Consider the following 16,324-nt stretch of genomic DNA (forward strand, 5'->3'; position numbering starts at 1 on the left):
CAATGCCTTATTTTCACCAATGTCACTTTAGTCATTTTATTGTAATTTAACAAATTTGACTGACCTTCGCTGCAAAACCCTCTAAGTGCATGCAAGCGTTTGTGGCAAAACGTCCACTTAAAAAAAATCCACTTCAACAATTGCACTAAAAATGAAGAAACTGAAGCACACATAGGTGGCACTATGATCCATGTCACTGCAACATTCGGGTTATATTCAGATCCAAGTACTCACCTCACAAGGGACACAAGTTTGAATGTAATCCACAATCATTTTACACGCAGTCGTTCATCGAATTCATCAGTTGCGCACTTAGAGGACAACTGCACAAAGTTGACGTTGCATGTAGTGAATTCTGCCAACAACGTAGTATTTCTGAATGTCGCGAGGCTGGCGGATTTCAAGCAAAAGTATTTGATGAACCTGTAATACGTGCCGAGAGCATTTAATCAATGTTATTATATTATTTTTGATGCAGGTTTAGCGACTTTTGCTTTTGAGCTAAAACTAAATACAGCTAAACTTAAAGTGGTGTTGATGAACATCAGTATTTAAATTCCCATCACATCTGTACTGTATGTCTCTGTCTGTCTCCAGACGTTCTCCCATCAGATCCTCTGCAGTCTCAGTATGATTCATGGTTGTCTCTCGTGGATCATTTGAATATTAAAGCATTTGTCAATCTCACGCTGGCAGACTCCATCAGACATGGAGTTCAACACCTGCTGTTTATTTCAGGACTCGGTGAGCGTCAGACAAACATATCACACTGTAGTTATATTGCTATGTTTATATATTAAATTTCACTTTGTTTCTTTATTTTTTATTATACAGGTGGGATGAGACCCAACACACTCGTTCTGGGTTTCTATGATGACGTCCCGCCTCAGGACCGACTCCAGGACTCTACCCTGACGATGATCAGAACCTCTGACAGTTCTGCTCAGGATGAAGACCCGGAGGAGCACGACGATCCCCCTTTCCATTTCCCACCTGTGCGTGACGGCGTGTCTGCGGGAAGGGACGGGAAATCTCTCAGCCCTCAGGAGTACGTCTGTATAATCGCAGACGCGGTTAAGATGCTGAAGAACATCGCGTTGGCTCGATATTTCGGAGAGTTCGATCGAACCCAAACTCTCCGAGGTCCCGTGTTCGTCGACGTTTGGCCAGTGAATCTGCTGCGACCGGACAGCGCCGCGTACGTGGATACGTGCTCGCTTTTTTTGCTGCAACTAGCCTGCATCCTTAACATGACGAGGGCGTGGCAGAAAGCCAGACTCCGCCTCTTTCTCTGCGTGGAGGCGGGCCGGAGCATCAAGGGGACGGAACGCAAGCTCGGACTTCTTCTGAAAGATCTCAGGATGAAAGCGGACATCCGTACGGTCCCCTGGGACGATCAAGTGGCCCTTCACTGGCAGCGTCAGACGCGAGTCGAAGAAGAGGGGCTGGATGGAGACGTAAGCGGAGTCGAAGAAGAGAAAGGGTACGCAAATAGTTTCCAAAGCAACACCTCGCGAGTATCGGACGAGTACTTGCAGGCAGTTAATAAACTGATCTTGGACCAGCCGCTCGGCGCGCCTGCCGTGCGTTTCCTCTATTTGCCACGCCCTCCCGCGGACACCAGCCGTTACCCCCGACTACTTGCATCAGTTAGATCTGCTCACGCGGGATCTGGGCCCAACCCTCTTGATTCACGGGGTCACACCTGTGATCACCACTAACCTTTGATCTTCATCCTCTCATATGTGTACTGTATGATAACACGATCCTGATGTTAAGGTTACTTTATCTTGTTTGACTGGTCTTAGTATTTCACAGATCATAAACAGAATTATGTCCTCTTTTCCATTTCTTCTCGTCTTCCTCTCAGGTGGAAATCTAAAGCACAATTTGAGTTCATGACATTTCCACATCTCTTCCTAAATATTCTAGGTTTACACGTAAAATAATCGGTACTAAATAATGTTTCCTGAAGACTATAACTGGAATATTTTAGGAAGTTTTTAGTCACTCCAGAAGTATTTTGCTTACTTCCAGAAGAAGTGTGTTTGTTTACTTCAAGCAATAATGAAAGTATTTCAGCCTGACCACTGCGTTTTTAAGCTGTTTCTTCAGCCGGATGGTGATTTTATTGACCATGAAACCAAAGTGCTTTTTCGTTTGTGGCGTGTGTGTGGGTCCACTTGTGCCTTGCTTTACAAAATGCCTAAAAAACCACAAACAAACTTAAACTTTATAAAATATTGTGTTGTTTAAACCATAATTTGGGTTTTTTCAGATTTGAGTTAAAACAACCCAACATGTACATTGAGTGTACAAACACAATAATATACCTCCAGATGGATGTACGAAAAAAAAAACACTTTCATAATTGTATTGTTTTAATATAAATTAATTTTAAGCACTGTAAAATATAAATCTTTGTAAAGTAATTGATATAAATGAATAAATAAAGAATGATTGCGCTCTTATTTATTTATAGATTTTTTTTTGTGTATGTGTAGATTTCATAAGAGCACATACTGTATTATGTAGAAATTGATGATTTATAATAATAATAAAATGATTTGATGTCTCTCAAACTGGTATTGGGTCAGGTCATCTTTATCACCATGGCAACAGAGTCAGTTGTCATGGCACTGTTGAGGATGAGAGTACAGGGTAACCCTGATGCTGATGTGTGCAGGTCATTTCAACTAAAGATCTTCGGTTTAGTCAGAATATAATTTAATTATGTACCATATTTTCCAATTCAAACCATATCATCATAAATTGCTATTTAATTTGTCAAGTTATCTTTATTAGCGTTTCTGTATAACTGAGCTGCTCATATAACTTGACGCCTCTACAGGTAAGATATAAAAGGGATTTGAGTGTCATGTAAGATATATTATTATGGTACTACAGTTGGTTTTTATCTTGTCATCTGTCAGGACGAACAGTGTTTATATTTAAGGATATTAAATATTTGATTGTTTGTATCACGCCATTCAGAGTTTCTCATAATGAAGTGAAACCGGATCGGACCGATTACAGAAGAGAAACTGATGTTCATCTGCTTCAATAGAAGAGAAAATAGCAGAATGTAAGTTACTAATGCTTCATCTGAATACTGAAGTTCACTGATGAGTAAAAATATATTATAAAATTATTGTATTATTATTATATTTTAGGGCATTAAAGCTCACCTAACACACGTACCATAGAGTAGTATTACATCCTTCATATCTCCAAAGAGACTTTAGTTTTATAAAAGACAGATCAGCTCTAGTGATTGTTTTCAGAAAAGTATGAAATCCCAGAGGCGTCCAGCGGAAGAAGCAAGTCACGAGCAACACACACAAAACATTATCCCACTATCTCTGTATAACTTATGATCCACATGTTTGTGTCGTTTACATTATATGCACTTACGCACCGATTGCCAACAAAACACAAACATTTGATGCAGGTTTACGTACCGCCTACGACTCATGAAATCCAGCGTTAAACAAACACGCATGCAAAACACTTCTTCTTTAAAATAAAACAAATGTGTCACGCAGTGACTTCTAAACGAAAAAACTATGCTAATGATACGCGTTCTTACGCTGATTGACGTGTGGGTGTGTATTTCCAGGGGAAGTGCCCATAAAAGGAATATGGCTACCCAGTCTTACGAGGTTTCGTGATATAGTCACGTAATTTTTTGATAATTTTTTCGTGATATTATCCCGAATTTTCACGTTTTTTTTATCGTATAACGAATTCCTGTTTTCGTGTGATTATCACGTATTGGTTACTCAACAGCTTTTTCCTATTTTCAAACCATTGTAGCTTGGGTTTAGGGTTAGAGTTGGTGCTTGCATTAGAATGTCACTTTATATATTGGTTTATACTATTTTTTAATTTGTTTATATGTCGCCTGACATTAGGGTAAGAGTTGGGTTTGGGTAGGGATGTCATTTTATGTAAATCTAACCCTAAACCGAAGTGACAATGGTAAAATAGGACAAGACAGTTGAGTAACCAATACGTGATAATCACACGAAAACAGGAATTCGTTATACGATCACGATAAAACGTGGAAATTCGTGATAATATCACGAAAAAAATAATTAAAATATTACGTGACTATATAACAAAATTTTGTGAGACTGGGCTGAATATGGGGTCACTGATATGCAGGGTTGGGTGCATTACATAATAAAATTACTTTTCTAAAGTAACGAGTAAAGTAATGCATTACTTTATAAGTGTACACATTTAATATTTCAGTTACTTTTTAGTTTAATTAAAAAAAATAATGTACTGAATTAAACTGAACTTATACCACGGGTCTATTGAATGCTTTATACTGATTGGCTGAGAAAAGTTCAATGGGTGTTGATTATTTTTCTGTAAACCTAACAGAGCAAAGTTAACCTTGGTTTAAGGGGAATAATTAAATATGGTCCTTTAAATTATAAGAAAATAATGCACATCTGCAGCAATTTCTGAATGCAGAACCTCTCATTCATAAAAAACACCTGCAAAGCCTGAAAGAGATCAATCTTCAGCCAAGTAAAAAAAAGTAACGTAAAAGTAACTTAAAAGTAACGTAAGCATTACTTTCCATGAGAAACTAAGTAAGTATGCAAAAAATTACTTTCTTGGAAATTTTGTCTTGTTTTCAGTAAAATCTAAATTCTTAAATTAAGATGCTTTTTCTTGATGAGCAAAACATATACAATTTAAGCGAATTTGTGCTTAAAACAAGCAAAAAAATTTGCCAATGGAATAAGAAACATTTTCTTGATATAAGGTGTTTATGAAAAAAGTATAAGTAATTTAAGAATTTTTAGATATTTTTACTGAAACCAGACAAAAATACTAAGTAAGAAAGTCATTTTTTGCAGAGTAACTTAATATTGTAATGCATTACTTTCAAAAGTAACTTTTCCCAACACTGCTGATATGTAATGGGTGCACATGTCCGAAAAAACGTAGTTTGTCCCCGAAATACTTTGTCACACGCTCATCTGCTTTTTTGACACTTTGCATTTGTTTAACATGAGAATAACAACTCTTAAACTGTGTTAATTAGTCAGAATGCATTTAATAGCATTACCCCCCCCCCCCCCCAAATTGAAGAGTAAAACTAAACTCCTGCAGTCATGTGGCTGAAATCTTTGAAAATTGTGACAGATTTTTTAAGGAAACAAATTCCTTTCACACTGAAGAGCTTCATTGGATTATCTGTTTGGATTTATTTATTTACCAATACAGCAGATTTTAGTTTTGTGTTTGTGAAACTGGAACCTGAATAAAAAAACACACGAGGTTTAATGTCACAGACATCTGAATCTCTCGCTCTCTTTTCTCGAGGTCTCTTTCTTTCACATGTTGTGTTTTTTCCTCTCGGTTTCCTCGTTCTATTTTCTCTCTTTTGAAGCGGTAATGTACTGTAGACTTGTTTCTGCCCTCCATGTATTTCTCACCCCCTCCATCTTTTCTTTCTGTCTCTCTGTAATTACTGTCGCTCTCTGATAGGATTGTTTTTCTCAGGTGAGCGCGCCCAGTTCTCATCGCCGTGGGAACAGCTCGACACTAAATTATAACTTCTGCTCCATAACAGAAAAGAGAGAGAGAGAGAGAGAGAGAGAGAGAAAATGACAGAATCTGTTAATTGTTTCTGTTTGTTTGTTTGTCGTGTTGTGTGTAATTAGCACATTGTGAGAGAGGCGTGAATAAGTGCACAAAACACATCAGGCAGAACAAAGTTGTGTTCATTTGAAGTATTCAGTAAACACATACACACACACAAACACGCACCTGAATAGTCACCTGCTGAAATGACAGTGTTTTTTCTCTCTGCGTGTGTCGGCAACAATTGAATTTTGTTCCATTTATGATTATAATGCAAATTAGAGTTTAAAGTCGACAGGAAATCTAAATTGACTGTTTACTGTTTACGTTCCTATTGTGCATAATTCACCAGTAAGTTATTTTTAAAGAAAAATAATGTTTGTCTTCAACAATAAACCTCTGTAACAGCCTTCATTTTCATTATCAGTGTGATCTGTTGGATAATGTCACATTAATCAAATTGAACACTTCACTAACCAAACATTACAGTATATATAGACGGTTCAGCGGCAACAACATAAACAAGCGGCTTTTCTGGACTAAAAAAAACTTCAGCACAGAATCAATAAGGTAGTGTTCACACCAAACCGTTTACACCGGCGGTCGGCGTATGTTTTCAATAGAAGTGCCCGCGCTTTTGAAAAATGCCAGCAACTGGTGGGTTTTGTCCACACTGAGCGCAGAAAGTTAAAAAATATTCAATTTGGGTAATAATGTCACTTTTCACTCAACCGTCCAATCACAGGGGAGGAGCGGCGGGACAAATATCACAACAACCAACCACTGCATCATTTCAACGACTGATAAACAAAGTAGAAGTATCACAACAATCAAAGCTGAAAAAGCTGGCAAGTGCCTACAGTCGGCATCTGCCTGGCGTTTTCAGCCGCTTTAAACGCTTTGGTGTGCACGTCACCTAACAACAGAGTCACTAGTCTAGAGTAGATTATTTCTGATAATAAGCTAAATACATAACTAGTAACTGTAGTTCGAATTATATCTAAAGTGTATCAACTATTATATTGAGCTAACATTACTGTGTAAAATGAATCTATGCGAGGTTAAATGATGATCAGTTGCCAAGCTTCTCTTCACACAGCGGTGATCCATACTCGCCATCTCCTCTTATCTTTAGGAAACCAAAACATTTGTTATTTTCCACAAGATATTTGTTTTTTAGAGGTCAGTTTAACCATCAGCCAGACCACTAAACAAACACAGACCAGAAGTTAAGTTTAGGCCAGATGTGTAACTGTAGACAATGCGCATGCATTTGATGTGAACTTTGATTTTGAGTTTTTATTTCTGATCATTGAGTTTAGTGTTTAGACATGTTCAGTAGTATTTATAATAGATTAGTGTTACATTATATATTAATGAGTAGAGTTTAATACAGAACCAAACTTTTAAATCTTAGCATAACTCTTGATCCACCACAGGTAAAAAATAGTGCACAAAAACACACTTTAGGTACACATTTTAAATAAATGTACTTCAAGCTAATTTTCTACTTCATATTCATTATTATTCTTTAGTTTTTAAGGTAAACTTAAGAACATCTATGTGTATACTGTAAAAAATGATGTGTTAGGGATTAGCTTAAGCCAGGACTAGGCCTTAGTTTAATTAGGAAATATAACTATTTTTAACAAATATGCCTTACTAAAAACATTACCTGTGTACATTTTGAGGCAAAACAAAGAGCACTGATGTATTTTAAGATATGTCAGTGCAATTTGTTTTCAGTTTGAACAGCTCTCACATGCATTTTAGTCTAGGACTAGTCGAATCCCTGTCTGGGAAACCATTATTTCATGTTTAAATAAATGAAAGGGACAACACAAGTTGTGTTAAAAACAGTGATGGGAGTAACGCGTTACAAAGTAATTCCGTTACTGTAATTTCACTACTTTTAGCGCTAATAAACATGTAACAAAGTATTTTTTTTAAATCAAGTAACGCAGTTAAAATTACTGAAATTTAAATGAGTTTGTTACTTACGTTACTCTATTTTGTGAAAAATGAACACTTGCAGACCACCAACTCATTTAAATTTCAGTAATTGTAACTGTGTTACTTGATTTAAAAAAATACTTTGTTATATGCTCGTTACCGCTAAAAGTAGTGGAATTACAGTAACGGGATTACTTTGTAACGCGTTACTCCCATCACTGTTTTTAACACAACTTGTGTTGTCCCTTTCATTTATTTTAACATGAAATAACGCGTTGGTATGACACACACAATGTGTAAAAAATAACACATCATTTTTTACAGTGTATAAGGTATGGGAAAACCCTGATTCGCTCGGTGCATTGGCATAAAAAGTTAATAATGCAAATCATTAGCATCGAAATTAGCATTTCTAACATATTTTGCATCGGTAAAAACAGATTTATTTATGTATAATTAAGTAGATGGACTATACTTTTATTATTTATAAAGTTACTAATGTTTTAAGATTGCTTTCTCCTCTCTAAACTGTTGCTATGTTGCTGATTTATCACAACACTACGGAAACCAAGGTGTGTTATGAAAGTCACATGGAGTAAAACATGGTAAAGGTAGAGCTTTTAAAAGTAAAGATTTAAATTTCTTTTAATCTTTTTGCACCAATGCCTGTTTGTCAAAAGTCCATGCGTTAAAAGTCAGAAGGCACTCAAATTAATTTATAATTTGCAGTTTGACCTTTATGAAAATGAACCATGTTTTACTAAAACCAAAAACATTGTTACTGTAGTAAAACCATGATTTTAGTCATCAATACCACAAAAAACACATTCATTTTTGTAAAGGGAAACACGGAAAAAAGTGAACTATCTGTACCATATTAAATACCATACACTGAAAATGATTAATTCAATTTACTAAATTTTTTTAAGGTAAGTGGTTGCAATCAATTTATTTAAAGGTATTGCGGAGGATTTTCTTTTTCCGGGTGGATCATCAAGACTATTGGTCCTCCTAGTTGTCAATCAGGAGTGTTGTGCAATTGCATTTTTTAAAAAGTGGAGAAGGCGGTTATTTTCTAAAATTCAAGAAAATCCTCTGCTACACCTTTAAGCTACATTTAAACAAAAGTTTTTTATTTTATTTTACTATTTTTTTGTTTAAATGTAGCTTAAATAAATTTATTGCAACCACTTACCTTAAAAAAATTTAGTAAATTGAATTAAACATTTTTTCCAGTGTAGCATCGTATTTTTTCAATGCAAATATCATGAATGACATTTGTGTTGAACTGAATCGAAATCGGATCATAATGGTGTGAATCGTATCGCATCAGTAGCTGCTTTATACAGCATGTATGTATCTTTATTGTACTGCAGGTTATGCAGTGAGATGTGCATCGCATCAGCCATCACATCCCTAACTGTGCTATTTTGAGACACAATTTGTTTCAATACACAAAAACAAGTATTACTGTATTTAGTATACTAAAGTGCAATGAAGTCCTACTGAAGTTGTAGTAGAAGTTTATTTTAATAAGTATATTTGTTTATTTAGCACAAAAATGAATGTTCAAGTATACTGGGACACTGAAAGACTTTCAAAGCAAGAACTGTCGACTTATAGAGGAGACGTTGTGACTGATATGACAAACCATAGTTTATGTGATGCTTAAGGATGTGGAAAATAATAATTGAACGTCACAAACAATATCTTTCATGTGTTAAACTTCACATGTTGACTGATATCTCATCTGGATCTCTGGATGTGATTTTGTGAAATCTCTTGCTATTTTATAAATGTGTAGTTTTTCCATATGCAGAATGATTTTTGTAGTTTTCAGAAATTCAAAGTAAGAGATAAATATTCTGTGAGAGATGTAGGTGAGGTTGTTGTATTGATTTATTCAGAAGTGTGTCATTGAGTTTAGTTTGAAATGGGAAACCCTGCAGGTAGAGAGATGAACTCCAGACACCAGCTGCCGGTCTTCAGCTTCAGATCTGTATGAACGTATATCAGGTTCCTCTTAATTCTTTGCCAAATAAAAACAACATTTGCATTTTCTGTAGGTGTTTGTGAACTCCGAGCCGCAGGTCACGCTGAAATCAAGACGTCCTGTGTCGTAACAGCACAGATCTGGCATGATAATAATCACAGAGACATTTCAATGTGCCGTTTTTCTCTTCTCAAACGCAGCATGCATTTATTTTTCTCTCCGATCAGGCAAAATTTTCCTTCATCGCAAGGCGAATTTGTGACTTTTCCATTGAAACGTTCTCGAGCATTCAGTGTGAATCATCATTTAGACCAACATGACTCTCTGACATGAATAAACATATCAACCTTATGTCAGGCACAATTATGAGCACTGGTCTCTTCACGTCATCCTCATGTCAAAAATATATTCATCATTTCAAGACTTTTTCATATGCTCCCTCTTCCTCTCTTTCTTAATGTGTGTAACTGTGAAACTCTATATTGGTCAAGCTATAACGTAACACAGTATAGAGATAAACACAGAAGAAATTAGTAGAGAAATGAAAACGAATATAGAGATTTTGTTTAATAGTGTAAATAGTGTAGAGTTTGGAATAATATGGCTTTCATACAAAATAAAAGACCACTCCAGTTTTGACATTAATCATCATTTGTAGATGTATTGTGACCATTAATTCCTGTTGAATTTCAACAAAAGCAAACCTCAGGGGTGACAATCACCTAGTCGCAATTAAAAGACTCATGAAAGATGTGAGTAAAAATAAGAGTTTTCCAAAACAATTTTTTTTTCCTAAAATACATGTAAAAAGATTAAGATTGTGTTGTTGAGAAATGATCTTGTTTTCTCAGCAGTATTGAATATTACTACACTACATGTTTATTTGTTATTTTGACCATGTTTTACCCATATCAATTTTCAGTAAATAAATGCAAATAAAAACACATTTTTATAAAGAATTTGGCAGAAGTGTTGTTGGTAGTTAACAGAATGAAACACAATTATAATTTGACCTAAACACAAACCTACAAAAAGTAAATCTAGAAAAACTGTAAGGGACCATTGAAATAGTCTTAATTTTTTCCACGGCTGTATATTTCAACACCATGGGCACTGTTTTAATGATCTAAGCGCATGGTCTAAAGCACACAGCGCAAGTATATTTATAGTGTGTTCAAATCCACTTTTGCTAGTTTAACGATGTGAAAAATAGTCTATGCACCTGGCACACAGTCTTAAAGGGTTGTTTCTGGTAATGAGTAATGGGTGTGTCTGGGCTCATCGTGCAATAGTCTCTCATCCCCTTTATAAGCCAGTTGCATTCGCGCCAAGTCCGATTGCCTATTTACATGGCGGGGTTGTAACCGGAAAACTGTAAGTAGAGGAATAAGACCACCAGTTTAAGATTGATTTAAAAAAAATTGTGTGCTTTATTTATTGAAATGGTTATTTTTGTAATAAAGCTTTTGTTCTCTTTAACCCTTTAACTGGCGCAGCCCTTTTTGAGTGGGGGGTTGGTGAAAAGGTGATATACACCTTTAAATTAATATAACTCTGGCTTTTTTTTTTTGGTCTAGAAGCCTAATTTTGGTTTTAATTTTGGTAATTTTTGGTTTTAAAGAAGACACTTCAACGTTTTTTAGGGAAGTGTCTAGAGGTGAAAATAATTTTTTTTTTAAAGCAGTTTACTTTTTTGTAATTTGTAATAAATAAAAATGCAATATAGTATAATTTTTAATACATAAAATTGTCAAAAAACTGCATTATTATTACTGCTAAAAGGTTTTGAAATATGAAAACTACATTCTTAGACCTTTCCAACAATATATAGTTTGTCGTGATATATTAACATTTACATAGAAAATATTGAAATAAACCTAGGTGTCCCGCTCACGGGACAGCGCCAATTAACGGGTTTTAAACATTGTAATTAAACAAGTAATAGAGTAATAAGTAAAATAAGCAGTGTTTTAATAAAGTATGGATGCATGATCACTGTAATCTCAAAAAGTTTTTTATAAGAATAATTGGTCACACTTTATTTTACGGCATCACTGTTACAGTGTAATTATACATGTAAGTACTAAGTAATAATCATTAACAACATGTACTTACTATAGGGTTGGGGTTAGGATTAGAGTTTGGTTTAGGGTTAGTTGCATGTAATTATGCATAATTAAATGTTATTACTATAATAATTACATGTAGCATGTGTAACAAAGACACCGTAAAATAAAGTGTTACCGAATAATTTACAGTAGTAGCATTTTTTAAAAATCTAAATAAATGCAATTAAATATAAGCACTTTTAACAGCAAAAAAATCAGCTTACCAGGCTACAGGTGAGCTCTCCTGCCAGCTGATCTTAGCTTTACGCCTTTTAAAGTCTTGTAATCGGTCCACATGTCCTGGAGACTCAATAATAATCTTTTACATTTAAATACTTAAAGGAGCGGTGAATCAAAAACTCAATTTTAACTTGATAATTTGTTATATAAGAGGTCATCATACTTAAATGAACATCCTGCAAGTTTCAGAACTGAAAACGTCCGTGCTACTGAAATATAACCGTCTTTGAAAAATTCGGAAATCTATGACGTCAAAGTAGAATTGAAACACCTCCCCATAACCAAAAGGACAAGTCTACTTTTGTACCCCCGCCCACAGCTTCGCGTGACACGTGTGTCTCAGTAAGTAAACATGTCTTTAAAAATTGACAAATTTAACCAAAATGACTTTTTAAATACATTTTTTTCTGAGAGACTTTTATTTTGACGCGGTGATCTGTTATGATACCATGGAAACGCATTTTCACAACCGCGTGGGAACAACCATGGGAACAACACAGAAGCTAAATACTTCAATTCGGAGGCTTGGAACTTAACATTAGCAATATGCTTGGATAAAGTTTGCTTTTGAAGAAGTTCCAGCTCGTGTGGGGAGCGTTTGTTAACGTTGTGGACATGGATTCATTTGTAAAGAAGTCGATGCTGGATTTGCAGAGAGACTCAGTCAGAAGCACCACTTATTGGATCTGACAACAATGACACAGCAGTATAATTCACAGTAAGACATTTTACTTTATTTAAGTTACTGCGTTTCACTATTGCTTTGTTAAAAGAGATTGCTTGATATGTCCTGTTGTAACATCCGTGTCTAAATACGTTTGTTGACTGTTTTAATTTACTAAAAACATTAAACGATTAATAAAGGTACAACACTTAACAATATGACTGTAATTTAAAGGTAGAAATATACAAAGTTAGTTATAAGGAAGGATTTATCAACCGCAGTTTAGATTCTGATGCCCGTTTACTGTGTTGTATACGGTAATTTAGGCAAGTTGCGTTTGAAAGGTCAAACACTCAACAAAGCTTATTTTTTATCATATAACTGTGGTATTTAACATTACGTGTATGTCAGAGCAACCTCACAAGCACAATAGAAATATACAAAGTTATTGATTAGGATTTATTAGACGCAGTTTAGATTCGGATGCACGCTTACTGTGTTTTATACGGTAATTTAGTCACGTCGAGTTTTGTTTCTACTTTAATATACGTATTGTCATTTATGTGTATCATGTTTAGCACCCAGAATCTTTTGTGTCTCAAACATATTTGTGTTCGGCTGCTATTTTTATCACATTAATGTTTTTAAAACATTTCCCTACATGTAATGACGGGGAATGAAGCTGTCCAATCATAGCGGTGGGTGTTTACGTTCAGGTCTTCAATGCGGCCCGCCCCTTCAAACGAACCATTTCTCAAGACAGCCACTAATCCATGTTACAAAATAGCGTATTACTTATTGCTTTTGATGTTTTTGAATGTAAAAACAACGCGAAATGCATAAGTAGACATCAATCAACGTCATAAAGCAATAAAATCGACCAATTCACGGCCCCTTTAAAATGTTCATATTTAAAAAATGTTTGTGTGCTGCTGCGCATCCATGTGTGTTACGCAAACGCACGTTGTCATCTCGTTTATAGGCGCATATTACTAACACGCTTTTTAAATAACAAAAACAAAATTGCACCATTGACTAAGACCAGGTTATAGCAATGCACCAACAATGCACCTGACACACCTCGTTTTCAGACCAGAACGTCCATGGGTGCACAAATGGATGCAAATGCTATTTAAACAACATAATGCATGTCCTTGAAATTATTTCTGTGGTAAAAAATAAATATATGTAATAAGTTTACCATGAATGAATACAATACATTATCCCTTAAATGGCTTCTTGTGCAAAAAAAAACGGTTGCATGTGTGCGCCTGCGTCAAGCTGATTCTGGCTGGACAGGATTTACCGCGAGTTTTCAAAATCACGGTAATCAAACACGGTTGTAATGATAATTAAATTTTAAACGATACTAACCGTCAGGACATTTTATCATGGTTAATCATGAAACCGGTAATCGTCCCATCCCTAGCCCCATGTTTTATTAGGTGTGTGTTTAAAGTCAGATATTAAATGTGTTATTTGGTGACACCAGAAAAATGTGTTATTAACCACCCAGACAAATTTGAATAATGTTAAATGGCAAGTAAATAAATTAAGGCAACATGCAGGATTCTCTGCTCTTAAACGCTGGGGTTGTGTCTGCGCTGATGCTCACTCGTGGAAAAGCTGCCGTCTCTCTTAACATTTAAATACTGCTACAACCTGAATGGATGCTTGTGGTTGATGATCGTGTTAGGGGCGGGGCCATGCTCGGTGGCTCCAGTGCATCATCAAGCCAAGTTTTAGCCCCGCCCAAATAATCCTGAAACGTGGAAAAACTGTTTAATGCTGTAACTCCATAACTCAGTACTACATAGTTGAGAGTCTGTGTGTTTTAGCAATACATTTATAATGTGTTTCACTGAAATGACTTTACACAGACTTACATCTGAATATAGTTTATAGAGTAAATTGAAAACACATGTGTTACATGTGTGCGTTACACAGAGTTTCATTCACATGAGGACTAAACTATCTGACGTGTGTGTCTGCGTGTGTGTGAAATAAACTCACTGTATGACCCTTTACGGCTCAGATTTCTCTTTCTCTGATAGATTTATAAAGCTGCTCCATATGCTAAAGACATTAAATCTCACACAACTCCTCCTGTTTTACCCCATAAACCCCCAGCAGGAGTCTGGCTGTCTGTCTGTCTCTCAGTAAAGGGATAGTTCACTTAAAAATGAACATTCCGCCATCATTTACTCACCCTCATGTTGTTAAAAACCTGTATAAAATAAGATATTTTGAGGAATGTTTGTACGAGCCACATTCACTTTTATAGTATTCTTTATTTCCTACTATGGAAGTCAATGTGGAGAGATGAATCCAGGTCTTTAAGCTCCATTAGAAGAGATTTAGATTCAGTGTAATGAACCGAAGGGTATTGGAAGGATAACATGGACACACAAATAACACACACACAAGTTTGTACAGCTATCTTTGTGAGGACACCCATAGACGTAATGCAATCCCAACCCTTTAACCCTAACCCCAACCATCGCAACTAGGTGCCTAACCCTAATCCAGCCTGGTCTCACGGTTAATGTGTAGTATTAATACATAACTTTCAAAAACACAAAACATATTTTTTTATGTTTAAATAGATGCTGAAGTGTACAATGCAGACCAGTGATGCACAGGTCAATGTATAGGCTAAACAACCCGCACCCGACCGATGTTTTTAACTAACCTGTTCGCAACTCGGACTGCATTTTTTTAAAGTAGTAATTGTTTAAAATAGTTAATTGGCATCTTTATTTCAAACGACCCGACCCACCGCGACCCGAATATCATTAAAAATATTTTTGGATGATTCAAAAATCTGTTTGGTTACAAACATTTGTCAAATCTTTCTTTTGTCAAAGAACTTATACAGGTTTGTAACAACATGAGACTGAGAAAATGATGACACACTTTTTTTTGGGTGAACTATCCCTAAAATTCTGGCCTTCAGTAACACAAACACTCTTATTTTGATGTATGAACATCTGGACACACAGAACACAAGTTACGCACAAGATACGATCGTCTAATTTACATCCGGACTAACAGCTGTCTACATCTGCTATTTACATCCATCTCAAGAGATCTGATCACAAAGTTGCAGTAGAGACAGTAAAAGCACACAGTGTGATGTCATCAGATCTGTTTATGTGATGTCATCAGATCTGTTTATGTGATGTCATCAGATCTGTTTATGTGATGTCATCAGATCTGTTTATGTGACGTCATCAGATCTGTTTATGTGACGTCATCGGATCTGTTTGTGACGCCATCGGATCTTTTTATGTGAAGTCATCGGATCTTTTTATGTGACGTCATCGGATCTGTTTATGTGACGCCATCGGATCTGTTTATGTGACGCTATAGGATCTGTTTATGTGAAGTCATCGGATCTTTTTATGTGACGTCATCGGATCTGTTTATGTGACGTCATCGGATCTGTTTATGTGACGCCATCGGATCTGTTTATGTGACGCCATCGGATCTGTTTATGTGACGTCATCGGATCTGTTTATGTGACGTCATCGGATCTGTTTATGTGACGCCATCGGATCTGTTTATGTGACGCCATCGGATCTGTTTATGTGACGCCATCGGATCTTTTTATGTGACGTCATCGGATCTTTTTATGTGACGTCATCGGATCTGTTTATGTGACGCCATCGGATCTGTTTATGTGACGCTATAGGATCTGTTTATGTGAAGTCATCGGATCTTTTTATGTGACGTCATCGGATCTGTTTATGTGACGTC

The 16,324-nt window shown here is 35.9% G+C and overlaps 1 protein-coding gene across 1 annotated transcript in view; it reads left to right on the forward strand.

The window, feature by feature from the left end:
- The window catches only part of LOC129438748 (zgc:153039), a 30,292-nt gene extending 27,817 nt beyond the window's left edge, over positions 1 to 2,475 (forward strand). The window contains 3 exon segments of the mRNA XM_055197634.2: positions 598 to 744; positions 835 to 1,631; positions 1,633 to 2,475. Coding sequence (XP_055053609.2) covers positions 598 to 744; positions 835 to 1,631; positions 1,633 to 1,728 — 1,040 coding nt within the window. The 3' untranslated portion in view covers positions 1,729 to 2,475.
- The last annotated feature ends 13,849 nt before the right edge of the window (positions 2,476 to 16,324 follow it).

The sequence above is a fragment of the Misgurnus anguillicaudatus genome, unplaced genomic scaffold, assembly GCF_027580225.2.
Source record: "Misgurnus anguillicaudatus unplaced genomic scaffold, ASM2758022v2 HiC_scaffold_33, whole genome shotgun sequence".
NCBI lineage: Eukaryota > Metazoa > Chordata > Actinopteri > Cypriniformes > Cobitidae > Misgurnus > Misgurnus anguillicaudatus.